The 18,448-nt window shown below is 40.6% G+C and overlaps 1 protein-coding gene across 3 annotated transcripts in view; it reads right to left on the reverse strand.

The window, feature by feature from the left end:
* raph1a (Ras association (RalGDS/AF-6) and pleckstrin homology domains 1a) overlaps positions 1–18,448 on the reverse strand; it is a 57,394-nt gene that overhangs the window by 14,278 nt on the left and 24,668 nt on the right. For 2 of the 3 annotated variants that reach the window (XM_052081828.1, XM_052081827.1), the window contains 7 exons: positions 11,190–11,318; positions 10,970–11,078; positions 10,758–10,891; positions 9,453–9,686; positions 8,279–8,425; positions 7,005–7,184; positions 5,064–5,138 (listed from right to left, as the gene is read on the reverse strand). In XM_052081828.1, the coding sequence (XP_051937788.1) occupies positions 5,064–5,138; positions 7,005–7,184; positions 8,279–8,425; positions 9,453–9,686; positions 10,758–10,891; positions 10,970–11,078; positions 11,190–11,318 (1,008 nt within the window). The remainder of the gene's footprint in view (positions 1–5,063; positions 5,139–7,004; positions 7,185–8,278; positions 8,426–9,452; positions 9,687–10,757; positions 10,892–10,969; positions 11,079–11,189; positions 11,319–18,448) is intronic. The other variant, XM_052081829.1, reaches the window with a different exon arrangement.

An 18,448-nucleotide genomic window follows, 5' to 3' on the forward strand; every position in this document is an offset into this window, starting at 1 on the left:
CAGCAGGAAGTCATTGCTTTTATCAGTTTTTGGTCAACGATTCTGTGTCTGCGTTAGCATCCAATCATCCTGGAGAATTGAAGAACACACTTCCAGACCTCTGTACTGTACTCCAGTTTTTTCCCAGCGCATTTTAATGTTCTGTCGCGACATATCCACCCAAGTCAGTTAGCTTCGCGAAACAAACATGAGGCACAAGACACTATAGGCCGGCGAGATGAAAGGCGTGCAAGAGTTGTCATGGCAACCTCATCCTCAATATAATAAAGGCATTATTAGGTACTACGATGAAGAGTACTGGTCGAGGGCTCAAACATGCGCTGCACAAATGCTGATACTAACTGACGATGTCCGAAATTTCGGTCACACGACGCTCTCCTTTACAATAAATATAACAACGTCACTTTGAATCAAACATGTTACACGAATAACCTGTCAACTCATAAAGACGTTCCGTATAAAACAGAGGATGACAACACCTGGAAGCCGACAACAAGACACGTCCGGTATGCCAACGGGCAGGTTGGAGGCTAGCTGCCGGCTAATTCAACTGCGAGTCGCGGTTCGAGCAAGCTAACAGAATGTGTGAAAAAGGAGGTCGAACGACGGCTGGATGGAGACGCGGCTCATCAGACGGAAAGCTGGTGGGGGGGGGGGGGGGGGGGAAACGGCAGCTACCTTATCCCGAAACGTCTCTCTTCGGAACTGACGAGAGGGGGGCAACGTGAGCGATGAAGAGTGCAGGGGCTGATGCCGGTGGCAGTTGCAAGAGGAGGAGGAGCAACGGTTATTCCTTTATCTTAGTTACAATTCTTGAATAAAAATCATCGCGTCTACTTAATCCATGATCCAAATAGCGTACTGTATCCTCACATTTTTATATTTAAGTGTATTTCAAATGGCGGGAATTTATCTACAAAAGTGCTTGTCAAACTTTTTACACCAAGTGCCACGCAAAAAAAGTACCAACAGGTCCAAAAATGCAGCCTATGCGTTCATTAAAAAAGACATACGTATAATTCATATGACATATATATACTCTGCAGTCAGTTTTTTCAGTTTTTAATTTTTCACCATTGTCACCACCCCCCCCACACACACATTTTTTATTCAGTTAGTTTACATTAGCTGTTTAGTTTTAGTATTAGTTTAAGTTTTTTTCTTTTTAATATAGTGTGTGTTGAGAGCAAGGTTAAAAAAGGTCACTAAGCATTGTTTAAAAGCTGTTAGAGCTACATAAAAAGAGTACTGTAGTTGTTCAAAGTACGATTAACATGAGTAAAATTGTTCACATTTAGCATTGTCAGTTTGCATTATCAATTGTGTTAAAATATAGAGAACACTATTTGTCGTACATAACACAAAAGACAATAAGATGGCATTTTATTAGATCCCCAAAATAATACAGGGATTTAATTTGACAAAAACGTTTAGATATCAGCTGTTTTCTGAAAACAATGACTGGGGAGGATGTGTGAATTACCGATTAAAAATGACTGAATAATAATTATGTGGAAGAGAAAATTAAATCTTTTGAGATGTTAAAAATGGCAGTTAGGTAACAATATTTTATGCTTGATTAGCTAGCAAATCTTTATGTTAACGGAGTGTTTTTTTCTGTTTGGCTGAAGTACATTATTCTGATTGTAGCCTAATATCGTCAAAGAAGCCAAAAATACCAGAAAAAGAGGATTGATTTTAATTGAGCAGTTTTCCTCCTGTTACTGTCATCATCGGGGGCTTGTCACACACATCTTTTTCACTCTTTGGATATGCACTTGACCTATATTAGTGAGTCACTTAAATTAGATTCCCTTTTGTGCTTTGAAGTCACAAGGTCCAGTGTTCCTTAGAGCCGCGATTTGCATAGATGCATCACAAGTGGGCCAGCATGAATGTGTGCGTTAGAGAGAGAGAGAGTGTGTGTGTGAGTGTGTGTGTGTGACTGGAAGTCACGCTGACGCAGCGCTATACTGACATAACAGTGCTATATGAGATACTGTATAACATACTTATACAGCAGTCTGCAAACGAGGGCAGACAATTATGCGGGTACTTTGAGCCTAATCAGTACAGTTTGGATTAAAAAAAGTGGATATTGTGCTCTTTAGTGGACCCGCACTCAAATCTAGGACCTATCGATTATCTAAAATCCAAAATCCAGACAAAAAAAAAAAGGTAAAAATATGCCTAAATGTTGACACTTGCCATACTTTCAGAAATTAAAATTCATGAGGTAGGACCACACTAAAAAAGGAAATGATGCCAGAGATTTAAAAAAATGTAATTTGCAAGAAAAAAACATTTTAAATCTAACTCATAATGAGAACAGTAACCCCCCCCCAAAAAAAGTAATATTATGCAGAGCCTAGACCGTTTTTGAAATATACCCATAAAAAATCATGCTTTGTGAAACGTATATACTGTATACTATACAAATATACAAGCCAACACTGATTCATAACCTTGTCAGAGAAAGAAACACTCAAACCAGTTATTTTGGATCAATAAAGCTGACTTTAAAGCCAGTAGCAGCTGCTCTGAGGTATATACTTCTAAAAAGTAACATTAATCGGATGGCATTCACTCAACCACGAGGCTCAGACAGATGTCTGTAACCAGAATAGTGCAGGGTTTTTTTTTAAAAAAAAAAAGGGGGGGTTCATCAATGCTGAGGAAGCATGTCGCTAACTTGGAACAGTGAGGCCATAGTGATTACGGGATAGGAAGTAAACCACAAGATTAGAGATAAGGTTGTGGAAATACTGTGGAAGAGGACTTGACAGCCAAAGCTCAAAAGCCAAAAGGAGACGGTTGATGCTGGCCTAATGTAGTGCTATGTGCATGTGCATGTTGTGCTATGATGGTCCTCGCAATCACTCCCCTCGGCTGCAAAGAGGATTATTGAGTCTCCATTCACTTGGCCTCCACACGCTCACACAAACGGCTGGAAAAGAAAAACTTTAACCTTCACTATTAAGATGCCTGCAGCTTAGCTAGAGAGCGACCAAGTGTCTAAACCATTGGTGTCAAAGTCAAGGCCCGCGGGCCAGATATGGCCGGCCACATCATATTATGTGGCCCGAGAAATCAAATAATTTGGTGTCAAGGGCCACATTATAGTTACGGTTTCCTTTGCAGGGCCGTTATGAATTTTGGGAGACCATATAAATGTTTAATCACCTCCACATATTACATACACAGCACACAACAAATTGATGGATAACTAGTTTTAAAATCAGAAGTCAAGAATAATGACTGTTTGACTGTTATTGTGGATTACATATGACAATTTGAAATTTGGGTTCAGACTTCAGCAAGCATGGAACTTGACCTCCTTGATTTGCTTTCGCGGGTCACATAAAATGATGTGGCGGGCCAGATCTGGCCTTGACTTTGATACCTGTGGTCCAAACAAAGCCAGAGACACGTATCGATAGAGAACAGATAAAAACTGTGACAGCAATACAACAGTACAGCCAGTGGGAGCAAGCCAGTTCCGCCAGAGCAGAACATCAGTCTTGATCTGCTTTAAACAAGAACAATTAATGGGCAGCTTGTTCTCACGAACTGCATTGATCTGTGTTATCAAACACACCGTTCATCTAATGACCTCCATGACTACAACTGGCCGACTCCCAAATCAACATTACTGCTACACAATTCACTCAGGCCGATGGATAAATACACCAATTTTTCCCCCAAACATGACCACTACCCCCTCTTACACAATGACTTTTTTTTCTTGAAATTACTTTTTCAATTATACTGTCACAACTGCATTCTTGTAACATGACGTTTTTCACTCCTAACTTTATGGCTTCCAACAGTGACTGCAATCTCTTCTTTTTACAACTTCATTTTTGTAAGATTATGACATGGAAACACTATTCTGGAACATCAAAACTTTTGTGAGACCCTGAGTATGATGCTTCAGCTCAATGGGCTATCTTTAAGGAAGCTTGTTTTAATTTTTCAGTAAAACAGGAAATTATCCTGAAGTAGAAAAGATCTCTATCCGGGTTGCTCTTTTCCAAAAGGCTCAAGTCAACAATAGGTCCGCAACAGAAACTGAAAGTACAGTGTAACACAGAGTGAGCTCTGTTTACACTTTTAGAAGAACATAGACCTTTTTGTTTAAATGCATTGTCATGAACCCACCAGATCCTCAAGTGTTCTGTTCTGTTTAAATTCAACCCACACCCAAAGGCTGAATGTTTTTTAAAGTTCCTAAGGTGTCGTTCTCATTGTCAAGTTTAAAACCTTAAGTTATTTTGGTTTTATCCAAACCGTCTCAGAATAGGATGTCAGAGGACTTTGAAGGCAATAGCAGACACAGAATCGGTGACGTTCACTTACCTGGCTTGGTCTCCAATAAAACATTAAAAATTTAACAACACAAACATCCTCACAAATATTTGACTCCATTTAAGGCTTCCTTAAAGCACAATCACACATGAATGTGAGATGGCTCTGCGCAGGTGTTGTTATTTGGTGCTGTTAACTCGAGGTCACGTAAAACCATGATGTGAGCGGTTTGAGTGATGCTATCTGAATGGAGAGCTTAATGAGATAGCAATATAATATTGCATTTCAGTCCATGATCTCATCTAAGAATTCTGCCAGAAAGGTTTACCGGTAATATAGTGGAAGGTCTAAAGTTGAACGCTCAACATTTTCTGGTGCTTCTGTAATGTTTTTATAGTTGCGCAAAATATCCGAGGTTGACCCACTGTTGTATATAGCGACACATAAAACTTAAATAAGAGCATATTATCTTGCTGATATCTATTGGGGAATGAGCTTTAGCATGTAGTGTCGCATTTACACTGCATCGCGTTTATACAATTTGTGTGATTGCACTTCAGCAAGTCTCATCTTCGGAATGCACACAAACCAAATTCCTTTTGAAATTATAGAGGAGAGGAACGAAAAGTGGCAAAGACTGGAAAAACTGCATGCAAAAGAAAATAATCTAAAGGACAGGCCAGCATAGACAAGACAAGGAGAGGGCGAGCGTGCAGTGAGGGATGGAAGGTGTGTGTGGGGGGCGGGGGGGTCACCTTGGTCAGCAGGTGTGAAGGTTTCCCTGCTATGTTTCTCAGAATCAGAGAGGTTTCCCTGTCCAGATAGGAGTGCTTGAAGGAGAGAGAGAGAGAGACACAGAAATACAAGACAGAATCCTGGTAAATGAATGTGGCGTTTGGCTTTAGCAGGAAGCTGTGCGGTGAAGCGGCAGATGATGGCAAAAGCAAGGAAACCTGTGGAGGGGCGGGGGGGGGGGGGGGGGGGGATAATACTACACAGACACACTACTGTATATGTAACAACAATCATCATAATGACAAGCTGCAGTAAACCGTACAAATATTTGATGTTTTTAACCTCCAAGATGGAAACGGCAAAAAATTCCACTCGCCATGCGTGTAAGTTAATTGAGTGGCATTCAAATTGATTTGCATCTTGCGTTATGTCTGAAAAAACCCACTTGCTTGATGAACCCGCTTGCCACCACACGATGCGGGCGCACTCCCCACGTAGCTCTCAAGGGACAGTACATGCAACAGTATTACAAATATTACCCCCCCCCCAAAAAAAAATAATAATAATAGTTAAATGATGTGAAAAACAATTGTTAATAGCACTGCAATTTATCAATTTTGTATTTATATTGCACTTAATTGAACGGTGTTTGTTTGTTTTTTTCTTCTTTCTTCTTTCTACCCACATTCTTGCTGCTGGAGGATGTCAATTTCCCCAGTGTGGGACAAATAAAGGATATATTATCTCATCTTAAATGTTTGGATGTGATACTCGCTTTTCCGCGTCCAGTTGAATTGAGTAACCTCAAACAGATAAATCAAGCTTTAATTCAAGAAATATTACAGAATATATTAGTAAAGCATATTGTTATTATTATTATTATTGTTCTTATGATATGAAGAAAAAGCAAGGGAGATTCTGGAAAAAAATGTACTTGCATCTCTGATGATTTTTATTTTATTGTTGACCAATTCATCAATAAATCATTTGGATACCATTTAACATTTAAAAAATGTCTACCGGTAATTTCATCTTCTCAATGGCAAATATAGTCTGATTTCGAGAAAGCAGAGGGATTATCTTTATGTTGAATCAAAATAAAACAAGAAAACAATGTTTCTGACATGTAGTGTAGCAAAGCAGCAATTGCATCCTACTTTATGTTTATGCATTTTCTGCACTGGAAATTTGAAATGCCATGTTTTTGAATAAAGGGATGGAAATCAAAACATGACCAGATGCATTGATGATCGACAGATCAAATTATTTTTAAAGTACCGGTAATCATCAGTTGCAGCCCCACTTAAGGGGCTCTGCAACAGAAAATAATAATATATTATTGAAAGTGTATACACAAAGGTGTAGAATATATACAAATACACATTTTCTGCATTGCCTCATCTTTATAAAATCTTGTGTGCTTCATCTCTAGAAACCATTTTATCGAGAGTATTAACATACTCTTCTAATATTTAGGTCATACGCATGCACACACGATTACCCGCGCGTGCGTGAATACGCGCGTGTGTGCACATGTTCATACAGGGTTTAAACTTTACATCTCAATAAGACCATCATGGACCATGAGCATCAAAAAGCTGTTTTGTATAGATACTGATGATGATGAAAATGTTATGTTTGTCTGTGATCTACCGGGTAACACGAATATCCCAATGACCAGCCGGATGATTATCGACTGAGGCCGTCTCATTAAAATATGAATTTTAATGCAGACTGATTTCAATCCTGAAAAACACGCACTTCCTGAATATTGGGTCTTAGTGTGTATGATTATCGCCGATATGTCAAATATAATCTCTTTAAAAATGAAAGCAGGCTCAGTTTAATCCTACGCAGACAACAGGTGCCTACAGCAGACTACCACTGGAGCCCAGTGAGCTAAAATAACAGAGGTAGAATGTTGGCATGGGTTGAGGCTTGTCGGTAAGCGGACGATTTACCTCCGTGCTGTGCTGACTCTGGCCGGTGTCATTGGCTGGGTGTGGGACTGAAGCAGGATGGCCGTCACAGTTGCTGGCATGAAGAACGTTGTCTAGGGAATCCATCGAGGAGGCAGAGTTGACAGACGTTCCTGAGGCTGACGTGACGGACGAGCGTGAAGAGTGGATGACAGATCGCACCTACAAGGGATTTACTCTGCATCATTACTAGGAAATGATATGAATTGTATTCATCGTGTGGGATCAATTGAGGCAAAATTGAGCCATTACTTTGCTACAACCAACAGAGACACTGTTAATTCACAGAACTACTTTGCTGTTGCCGGAGTAAACGGCTCATCTTATCAGTAACTCTAAATACAGATTATCTAAAGAAAAAAAAAAGATCACTCAGTACTGTGTAATAAAGAACATTAAACTACAATCCCCAAATGACTGCTCGACAGAAATACCGAAACTAATACATTTAAAATTAACCTCGAAAGTTCATGTATGATATTGACCACAAAAAAAAACGAAGGATAATTTTGCTACATTTAAGATTATAAATATAAAATGTTGTTTTTGCAGCATGATTGTTTTTATTTTATTAATGAAAATATTTATTCAATGTTACTTTCCAGTGGGTCATTCTTCTATATCTGCGATCGTTGTGATAACCCCGCCCACCGTCCCCTGCCCCCTGCCTGCTGACGTAGTTGGTGCCAGTGTCTGGCCCAATAAATAATCGGGGCCTGATTAAGCACCAGATTCAAGCACCAGGGCTTGAACGAGAGTCGATTTTGGTGGTCGAAAAGGAAAGAACTGGTGCTAACCTGGGCACTGTCCAAGCGTACTGGAAAAGGGCCAAAATTGAGTTGCAGAGGTTACAGATCACATTAGTGGTAGAAAAAGTTTGAAATGATCGGTCTTGTTCTGTCATTGTCCAGACTTGGCATTTGACAGGGGCATGAAGACTTTTTAAATTTTTTTTAATCCATCATATAATTGAGGAACGGAACTCTCAAAGAATAATTTTTATTCTTTAATAATAATCAAGCCTCTCATAACTTTACCAAAAAGTAAAGAGACATGAAAAGGTGTCACGTCACATTATATTATTATTAGTCTTTAAAGAATCAGACATTTGAAAGCCAGAACAATGACATTTAATCCAATGGTATATCGATATGGTGATGACAAAGCAACAGACGAGATAATATGATCATGACCCATATATTTTTTTATACATTACAAAAATAGAAGGAATCATTCGCAATCAAAGTCAAGTTTACCTCATGCTCACTGACGGTGCCAACCGATCCCGTGCGCCGATGCTGCCGCTGACTGGATGCTGGACGCCGTACTGAGGCAGAGGTGGAGGTTGAGCCGAGTGAGTGGGAGGAGCTTTGACGAGCAGCTTCGTCCATGCTCATTGATGCCTAATGGGAAGGCAGAGATGGTAAATAATCTTGATGTTTCACCAGAAGCATCTCAGTGAGCATGACTGACCGCGACGTACTGGATGGTAATTAGTTTGATAATCAAATGGACAAATAAACTAATCCGCTTTCATGATTTTGTCCTTGGTCTTGTGACTGACATTCATGTTCTCAACCTTCTGAGAGGTAGCCATCTTTAAATCCCTGTCCAAGTACTGCCATCAAACAATACTCAGAGAATAATGGAATTATTCCTGGCAAGAAAGAGTCAAACCTTTCAGCATAAATGCACAGAATACAGTGTACAAGATCCTCTGATGTCTCACTTAAACTAAACATTAACCACCTAGTGATCATGAACCTCTAATTGTTTTCTTTTTTTATGGCACATTTACATTGCCATCCAATATACAGTATAGACCAAAACTACATTAAAGTGTATTTGGTATTTCAGGCTGCATGGATTATGTGATCCTTTCATTCATTTGTATTTCTTTTAGAAATTGAGAATGTGGTGATAACAGTAAATAGATGAAAGTAATACAGCACACAAGTTTAAAAAAAAGTGGATAAACAGGTAAATTATGCACCTTCTGCCATTTAATGAAATAGCATTTATTTGTTCTGCCTGCCACATTACATCTCTGGCACAGATATTTGAACATAGACACATTATTTGCAGTAAATAAATGAACAATTTGTTTACAATGCAGTAAACAAATGAAGTAAAATTGAATCCTGAGGCAAACCTTCTGACCTCTCACATCACACTTCATGTGTCATAGCACACTGGTTGGGAATCACTGAGTCCCAATCATTATTTTACTTCCTTAGGGGAATTGTCACATTAAGACGGAAAGAGAATTACTTGGAAAGGCACTTTCAAAAATAACCCTGGTTACTGAGCTACATGTTGCTTCAATCGCTCTTGCACTTGCACTTGCTCTTATGCTTATTGGGGTTGCGTTTAGTTGGGTCCGCTTAACAATTCTTTTGAGAACTCTTCATACCGATATTAACGACATACCTTCTCGAGCTGGGCAGTGATATCATCCAGGCTAAAGTTTGACGCCAGCGCCTGCCTCCCTTGTTGCCCAGGACAAATCCTGATGGTACCGGCAGGTGAGGCCCTGGTGCTGCTGCTGCTACTGCTCGCCCCGCTGCTGCCGCCACCACCGACACTGTTGCCTCCACCACTGTCGCCGCTCCCGCCCGCTGATTGCTGCCTGTTACTGCGCCCTGCTGGGGGCTTCTGACGAACCTTGACAAAAAAAGTGTTGAAAAGGATAGAAGATCAAAAAATATTGCCTTTGTGAGGATACTGTATTTTCTTCACAAATTGTGACCGGAGTTTTATTGACTTAATTACAAAAACGGGGAGGCATCTATTTCAATGAGGGATTTATTTACTGAAAGTGACATTTTGAAATGCTGCATAGCTATGCGTATTTGCATTCCAGCATACTTTTGTTACACGAAATTATGTTTTTTGTTTAAATACATGTTGAATTCTCTTTCATGGTAGGTGTCATTTTTACAGCAATCTTCAACTGTGAGACTTGAAGCAAGCACACGCCGCCTCTTATTTGGAGAACTGCATGACTGAGCAAGAGAGTGACAACAGGCGCTAAGGCATAGTCTAAAGACAGTAAGTTAATACATTGGAGTATATTTTAAAATTTTTTAATGGGTTTAAAGCATGAAGGAGAAGTTAAACTCTATAAATTTGAATGGTCTCAAGTTTGATGACAATTTACGTCAAGTAAAGCCAGGCTAACAGCTGTTGTCTGAATAATTACTTTAATTCCACTTGAAACATGAAGCATAAAGTGGACATTTGTGGTGTCATTAGTAATTCAGCCATGCAGACGCTTCATTTATTACGTGCAGCAATGACGTGAGGCCATATTTAGTCGACGTCTCCATGAAATAAAGAGATTGAAAAGCCTCGCCTCATATCCCCAAATTAGACGTACCTCCTCCCGCCTTGCTACTCTGCTGATATGAGATGATAAAATAAGCCCCTAAACGCAGGACCATATTTACCAGTACATGTGTAAACACAGAGCTTCGTGATGTCTTTTTTTTGGGTGCGGGTCACTCAACGTGCGAGCATGCATGTCACATCAGGGACACATTGCGTTCACATTTGAAGTTGCATTTGTTTTTGTAAAGTGAATGAGTATATAAAAAGATCTGATTTCATCACGCCATGCAGTGTGAACGTAGCCACAGGCTCAGCGGTGAACTCTTTTTTATGCCTGTGTGACAGAGCAGGCAAAGCATTGGAAACATCTTCAGGCATGATGCAGCATCACAGCAGTAGGTATACCTTGGTATCGGTGAGTCCTAAACGTGTCATGCTGCTGTTTTGTTTGGGGTTGACGGTACTGAGCTCCTGTTCAATAGAGCTGAGGTCCGCCATGAGAGCATCCAGATCGACATTTTCCCCCTGATTCAATGCCTCTGCAGCCAGACAGAACAGCATCTGGGTTTAGACATCTCAAAAAGGACTGAAATGAGCACCTTGTGTGGTATTCTGACCATTGATGTTGTAGATGGAGAATCTGTAGGAGAAGTTGGCCATGTTGGTCTCCTGTCTAAGAGGTGCCTTACGCTGAGGGGGGCGCCCCGGGCGGCCATCATCCAAGCTCTGGATGGTCAAAAAAAAAAAACAACAACAACAAACAAAAAAAAACAGGAAAAGTGTGTCACACACAGCTCAAGTGAATTACAAGAGGCCTGTTTAGTTCCGCAGCTGTACCTGCGTGAGTTTGTCCAGTTCTCCCAGCCAAGCTCCAAACATCTTATCCAGATCCTGATCTTCTTTATCACTGTCCTCCTCTTCCTCCCCTTCTCTGACCTCCACCTCATCGTCGGACAGCTGGTCCATCTGAGGAAAAGAAAAGAGAAATGTGTCACCTGTGAACAACGACCATCTTGGGTCAATATAGTTTAAACAAGATCAACTTGACTTAAAGTGAATAAAATATATGACAATAATATTACTCTCTGTGATAGGTGATTGAAACAAGATTTTAAAATAATTTTAAATCTGCATTGCCCCCATGTGAAATCTGGACCAGATGTTGATTAAACTTTGTTTGGCATTAGTTATGTTTCAGACTATAGCACCTAACATTTCATTAACATTTGCTTTTGTTCATTCATATTAAGTTTAAAAAAATGTTTAAGATGTAAAAAATGACAAAAACAAATATAATACAATTAAACAATTCAAATTAAAAGCAAAATCTAATATAAAAACAAAACAAATACAATTGTACCATGTAAGAAAGCAAATAACCATATTAATATAAATACAACAACAAATTAGGGCACAAGAGAATAATTTATATCAGTTGACAATCCCACAGAAGATGATTTTTTTCCCCCTTCAAAATCAATACTAATAATTTACATTATAAAATTAAATACACAAGGACCGAGAGAAAAAGGCTGAATTTAGGTAATTTTATTTTAGAATATTTATTTTTATATTGTATTCATATTTTATATTCATTTATACACTTTTTGTCTTCTACTTTCTCCCTTTCATAATTGTGCTGCTGTAAATTGGGAATTTTTCCATTGTGAGACAAATAAAGGTTTTCTTATCTTATCTGAATTAAGATGTCTACACAAACACATAAAAACATCTCCTTTTTAATATAATGCTTATTAGTAGGGTTGGTGAATCACGACCTATGTACCAGTCTTCCATTCATTTTACGCATGCCGCACACGCTCAAAGGCTTCGTGGGCACGAGGAAAAAGCACAAAAGCACAAGGCCGAGTGAGAGCTGACGGCGCCATCCAGTGGCTGTAAACATGTAATACGTGTATTAACACTTCCCACGTTCTCGAGTCTATCTTCGTAGTAGCTTAATTGATGGATATATAAACGATTAAAATGAGCAAACTGGCAGAAACTCAAGTCAATGTAGAGGATTAAGTCTGAACAGTAATTTGAGCCTTGCTATATTTAATCTGCCTTTTACATGATCTCTCTCTAAATGGTTTCACTCTTGTCTCCCCCTGATCTCCACCCAGGCAGGCACTGACCCCAGCACAAAGAGCTATTTCTGGGCTACTGCTTTGTCCTCACCCCTCTCTGCAGGGGGACGCATTGGAGCCAACACACACATGAGATTAAAGAGCAGGATCGCGCTGAGCCACAAACAAATACATGGAAGAACACGCACACGCGGGCGAGGAGTTGCGGCGCTACAATTAGATCCTTGTGGATTGGCTGCTCTGTCATTTTAGAGGTCTGAGCACAGGGCCGCTCTTGTGTGAACTGATGCGAGGACAGGAACTCCCCCAGCTGCAGTCTTGTGCGACAATTTACTTGTTTGCACAACGCAGCACATTCAAGGCAAATGAAAAGCTGACGCCCATCCAAATGCAAATACGATCACAAAATCTCACCTGGCTTATTTTTTGCGTCAACATGAAACGGCAATAAATAAATAAATGCAAATGATGGTAAAGTAAGCGTGTAAATTAAGAAAGATTTGAAGGCAAGTACCAGAGGCCGCTACACATGCACACAAAAAAGAAAAGCATGTACCGGTAGGTTGAGAATTCACATGTAATTGCCATTAAAATGTTGAAATGTGCACTACCACCCAAAAAGTATGAATAATTTAGTAACAGTAAGATCATCTCGATGTACTCACACATCAATTTACTCGGTGTGAAATCTGGGTCTGACTGAACACAAGGCTGATGACTTAGCCATAATTCCATGAATTACCTTGTTGTATGACAAACAGGAGGTGGATGCATTGGTTTATTATACCTTTGGCCACCTAAAGTGTGAGCATGTTATTGTCACTAGACCTCGCTGACAAAGACAAAAATTGTGGGAAAATGGATAATGATGATCACCCAGGTCAACCAAATCACTGAAATAGCAACCAAGAAAAGCCCCATTTTGCGAATTGATGACTTAAACTTGTAATGTTAAACTGTTGTCTTCATGTGGTCTCTCTCTCTCTCTCATTTTAGCAAAGAGGTTTTTTTTGGGGGGGGGGGGGTGTTGAAGAGTCTTCTTTGCTGCAGTACAGATTCCAACTTAAGAGTTGCAATAAGTCAGTATAGCACGTTTCATCACAGCTGCATGCAAGCCGGTTCAGTCAGGGGCTAACTCCTGGTTTGGGTCTTAAATCAACTTGAATTTCAATGTATATAGAGCAGAACAAATCAAAATTGCAGTAAAACAAACACAGGAACGTCGGATGAGCCGCACATTCTTGACTGCCGAGTGGGCCAAAAACACAACTACATTTTCTGTCAAACATAGCTGAGACAGCAAGTTGTCCGAAAGACCTATACGTGTGTGTGCTTGCGTAAAGTAAACAGCAATTACTTTGCTACAGAAGCCACACTCCTCCTGTCTGACAAACTGAAACCATGCAATCATCCTCCCGCCCTTCATTCCACAATCCCCCTTTTATTCAGTATACAGTACAGCAACATATTTCATATTCCACTCATCTTGTTCTCTTGGGTTTTTTATTATTCTGTAATCACACCATTTTGTTTCTCAAAATGGTCATGGTTGCAGATATTTGCCTTATCCACACACTGCACAAATGCAACGCCTATTCAACTTTCATTCTGCCAATTTGTATATGACATCACAAGGGTGAGCCATGCCTACGAAAGTGAAACAACCTCTCGCCAGACAAATGGAAACTTGGAAAAAGAATTATTAAAAACAGAAAATTATCCTAAATGTTCCCGCATAAAGTTGTTTCACTCCAGTCCTGCAGGTGGTGGCAGAGCACATTTCAAATTGGGTGCCCATAAACTGCCAAAAACAGCAAACTCAATCGGCTTCTGTGGGATCTGGTCGAGAACTGCGACACATGGCCCCAATGCAAGAGGGCCGTACTGGCCAAAAGTGAAGATCTGCACCACATTCAACCCATGTAAAGCTTTTGTGGCAGTAGGCTGTATAATTATTTTTTGCATAATACTGTTTACCGTCAAAACATAACCATAGTTTATGAAACTGTGACTGATGCAACATAAGCCGCTTTTCCATTCCAGGTTCCAGGACGGCCTGGCGCCTTATGCAAAGAGATAAAAAAAAACTGAGCATATATAGTCAGATACTATGAATGAAATAGTGAGCTTGTGGTAAAAAAAAAAAAAAAAATCCATGCTGCTGGGTCCATTCACTTTGAATTGAGAGCTCGTTCTCATTCACTTGACCAGCTCTCAGAGTGGCTGGCATTGGTGGCTCGTTGTCATCATCATCCGGCATCTGAAGCCCCGAGCCGCTAGCTACGAGGCGGGGGCCACGACCCTCGGTCTGGAGGATCGCTGAGGCGCCGGGCTGTGGTTGGAGGACCTTTTTATCACTGTCAAGACCACAGGAAGACCTGGAGACCTCTCATTCAAGTCCATGCAACAGGCCAGTGGTTTGCACCGCTCACCACAACTTGTTCCTCTGCATGAATGCCTTAGTACAGGTATGTCCAAAGTCCGGCCCGGGGGCCAAATCCGGCCCGCGGTCGAATTTCATCCGGCCCTCGGCCCCTGTCATAAAATCAGTGCCGTCTGGCCCGCAGGTTGGGCGCAATGGAACACGTGTTGCATTGACTGAGGTCTCGTAGACTGGTGAGTGATGTTTCATAGAGTACTGCTTCCCTCTAGTGGCTAAATGAGTAATAGCATTCACTAAATGAGTAATAGCATTTAGACACTAGAGGGCATCACTCACGAGTTAACAAGACATCACTCCGTGTTTATATTGACTGATATGTCATATTTCAAATGATCCTTGCAGTTGTGGATATGTGTATTGCTTGTTCATTTCCCTGTTGTTCGAGTCAAAGGTTTTGTGACTATTGAAAAGTCATGGTGATACATTTTATGTTTCAAATCAATCAATTTGCACTCAGGAGACTTCTGTTTAAGAAAAAGTCAAGTGATATAAGCAGTTGCATGTGATATACCTGTTTCAAATGAACCAAAAGAAATTCTTAAGATTGTTAAAATTAAAATAATAATGGAAATGTGAAACAGACTGGCTTACTAAAATTTGTTGAACAATATTGTTATTCAATGTAAAGAATGTCAGCCAAGGTCGGCCCCCCGACATTTTACCACATAAAATCTGGCCCCCTTGGCAAAAAGTTTGGACACCCCTGCCTTAGTACAATAGGAGCAGAGTTTAGAGTTGTTGTCTTGATGAAGTATCCAGCCCTGGCACAACTTCAATTTTGTCACAGATTCTTGAACACTGTGGGCAAGGATCTGCTGATACTGAGTGGAATCCATGCGACCTTAAACTTGAACAAGATTTCCAGTACTGGCCACGCAGCATGATGGAAAACCACCAAATCTTACTATGGGTAGCAAGTGTTTTGGAATTATGTGTTTGTCTTCCACCATGCATACCTCCTAATGTCCAAATAACTCAATTTCAGTTTCATCAGTCCACGGCACCTTATTCCAAAATGAAGCTGGCTTTTCCACATGTGCTTTAGCATAACTCAAGCGACTGTTTGTGCCATGTGCGGCGAAAAAGGCTTCTGCCGCATTACTCTTTCATACAGCATCTCCCTGTGCAAAGTGCGCTGAATATTTGAGCAAAGCACCGCGACACCATCAAGACCTACAACACAAGATTGTGTTTTAGGTGTTTGGAGCTGGTCTGTCGTTTGGGTTGGACTGTTCTTACCATCCTGCGCGTCTGCTTATCTGAGATTCAGCTTGGCCTGCCACTCCAGGCCTTAACTAGAACTGTGCTTGCGTTCTTCTATTTCCTCACTATGCTCCTCACAGTTGAAACTGACAGCTGAAATATCTGAAATCACTTTTGGTATCCTTCCTCTATTCCCCCATATTGGGAACAATCTTTGTTTTCAAGTCACTTAACAGTTGGTTTCAGGCTCCCGTGTTGCCACTCTTCAGAGGTTATGCAAAGAGTGGAATTACTTGAAGATCAAGGGTCAATGGACTTACCAAACAAATTTGGTGTTCCAATAACTAGGGCTAAAGGTATTCTAATCAATAAAACGAGCATGCCCAAATTTATTCACCTTGTTGAATTGCACTTTCTGTGAATCCAATAAACTTCATTTCTCTTCTCAATATCCCAGTGTGTCTGCTATTTGATATATTGAACTGAAATTGATGATCCAAACGACAAATAATTTATGAAGGAAACTCTTGAAAACGATCAGGGGTGCCCAAACTTTTTCATACCAGTGTATGTATGAGGACTATTGTAAAACACAAACACGGGGCGACTGCTGCGGGATGTGCACAGCTGGAGCCAGGTGATAACGGGATGAGGCCTCTGGTTCTCTGTGCTGAGAAATGTTGGCAGCACAGAATGATCCTGGATTGAATGACAGTGTTTGCTGTAATGACTTATTTTGCAGGTCTGATCAGTGACATCATTGAGCAATCAGCAACTTATGTAATAATAAATATATTAATAATAATATACATTATTATATTACAACCAATAACAATGCAAACTATCTGCCAATCCAATCTGTTTAAAGCCCATGCAAGATTACTTCATCAGAGACATAACAGCGGATCCTGCATTGATCCACTTTCACACAGCTGAGTGCAATACTGATGCAATTGTCCGACTGTTCACACAACATCCTCCAATCTCATAATTAGTGAAGTATGTGAGTACAGTGGAACCCCTCTATTCACGGGAGATTGGGAGTGGGCCGGGCTGAGAACAGTGAAAATCCATGTAAAATCAATGCTCAATGAAATGCAAACACCTCCTTTTTTTAATCCCCCAAATTCTTCAAAAAACGCTGATGAAGCTTCAATATGCATTTTCCACACACATTTTCCGTCAGTCAGCTTGCTCGCCGATACGGGCTTCGGGGTTGAACAGCTGTTAAAACCTGTTTCAACAGTTTTGTGCGGGTCCCATCGGTTCATAGGCATACATGCCCTCCCCCCCAGCCCCCCTCCGCCGTTCGTGAATGAGCGGCAGCGGTGTAGGGTGGCGCTAATCATAGCCACGTAGCATTAATGCTAGCCTGCGCATCCAAGGGCAACGGCTAGCAGCTATTCTCTGCGGCGCTCTTGTATTCTATTTCATTGTTTGTTTATGCACCATGGCGACCAGTTCAGGGTGTACCCCGCCTACCGCCCAAAGACAGCTGGAATAGGCTCCAAAACGCCCGCGAGGATAAGCGGTGCGGAAAATGGATGAAGTTTTAGCGAACATTCGTTAAACCCACCAGGAATGTAGAGATTGGCGACCAGCACCAGATTTCCGTTTCGAGTGCCAGAATTGACAGCGAGACCAGTTTACCAAGTATGTTCATCTCCATCTCTGCTGGATCAAGGGACCTTACAGCTCAACAGATCAGTCTATGTGCATCATATAAGATGTATTTATTTGGTCTTATGGAAAATAACCGTTGTTGATCCAAAATACCTATTTTACATTGCAAAACCTCACAACCAAAAATATTAAAAGGTATCTGTACTTCACTGAAATCCTGATCCTGTCTGCTCTCATTTTAGTCACAATATTAGTGGGAAACCTGGCATTTTGTATTGAACACAAATCTTATATTTTTTCAGGTTTAACAGAGCCCGAGTTATTATTTAAATGTTTTATCAAAGATATTTTACTGTTGAATGTTAATGTTCAATATCTTTAAGAATTTAACGATAAGTGGACTTAAAAAAGATATGCTGCTTATCATGATCGTTCTGGGAAAATATGTCACCCGGAAAATAATTGTCATCATCACGGGCCCAGGGGAGAGTGTTAATAAGAACCAAACCTGGCACGCTTTCAGCACTTCACACTGTTAAGAGGCAGGAAGTGGTCCTCACCTCCAGGCAGTGCTCTTTGACATTTCACAGAGTTAAATGCAAACTTTGATAGCAGCTGTTCTGTAGCACGAGGAAACTGACAGATGCTCATACAGTGTTACAGGATATATTTTTAGGACAGAGAGAAGGCAGGACTCCAACATCTGTAGAAGCATGACTCTGGATGAGGCGGCTTCC

This window comes from Hippocampus zosterae, chromosome 12 (genome assembly GCF_025434085.1).
Source record: "Hippocampus zosterae strain Florida chromosome 12, ASM2543408v3, whole genome shotgun sequence".
Classification (NCBI taxonomy): Eukaryota; Metazoa; Chordata; class Actinopteri; order Syngnathiformes; family Syngnathidae; genus Hippocampus; species Hippocampus zosterae.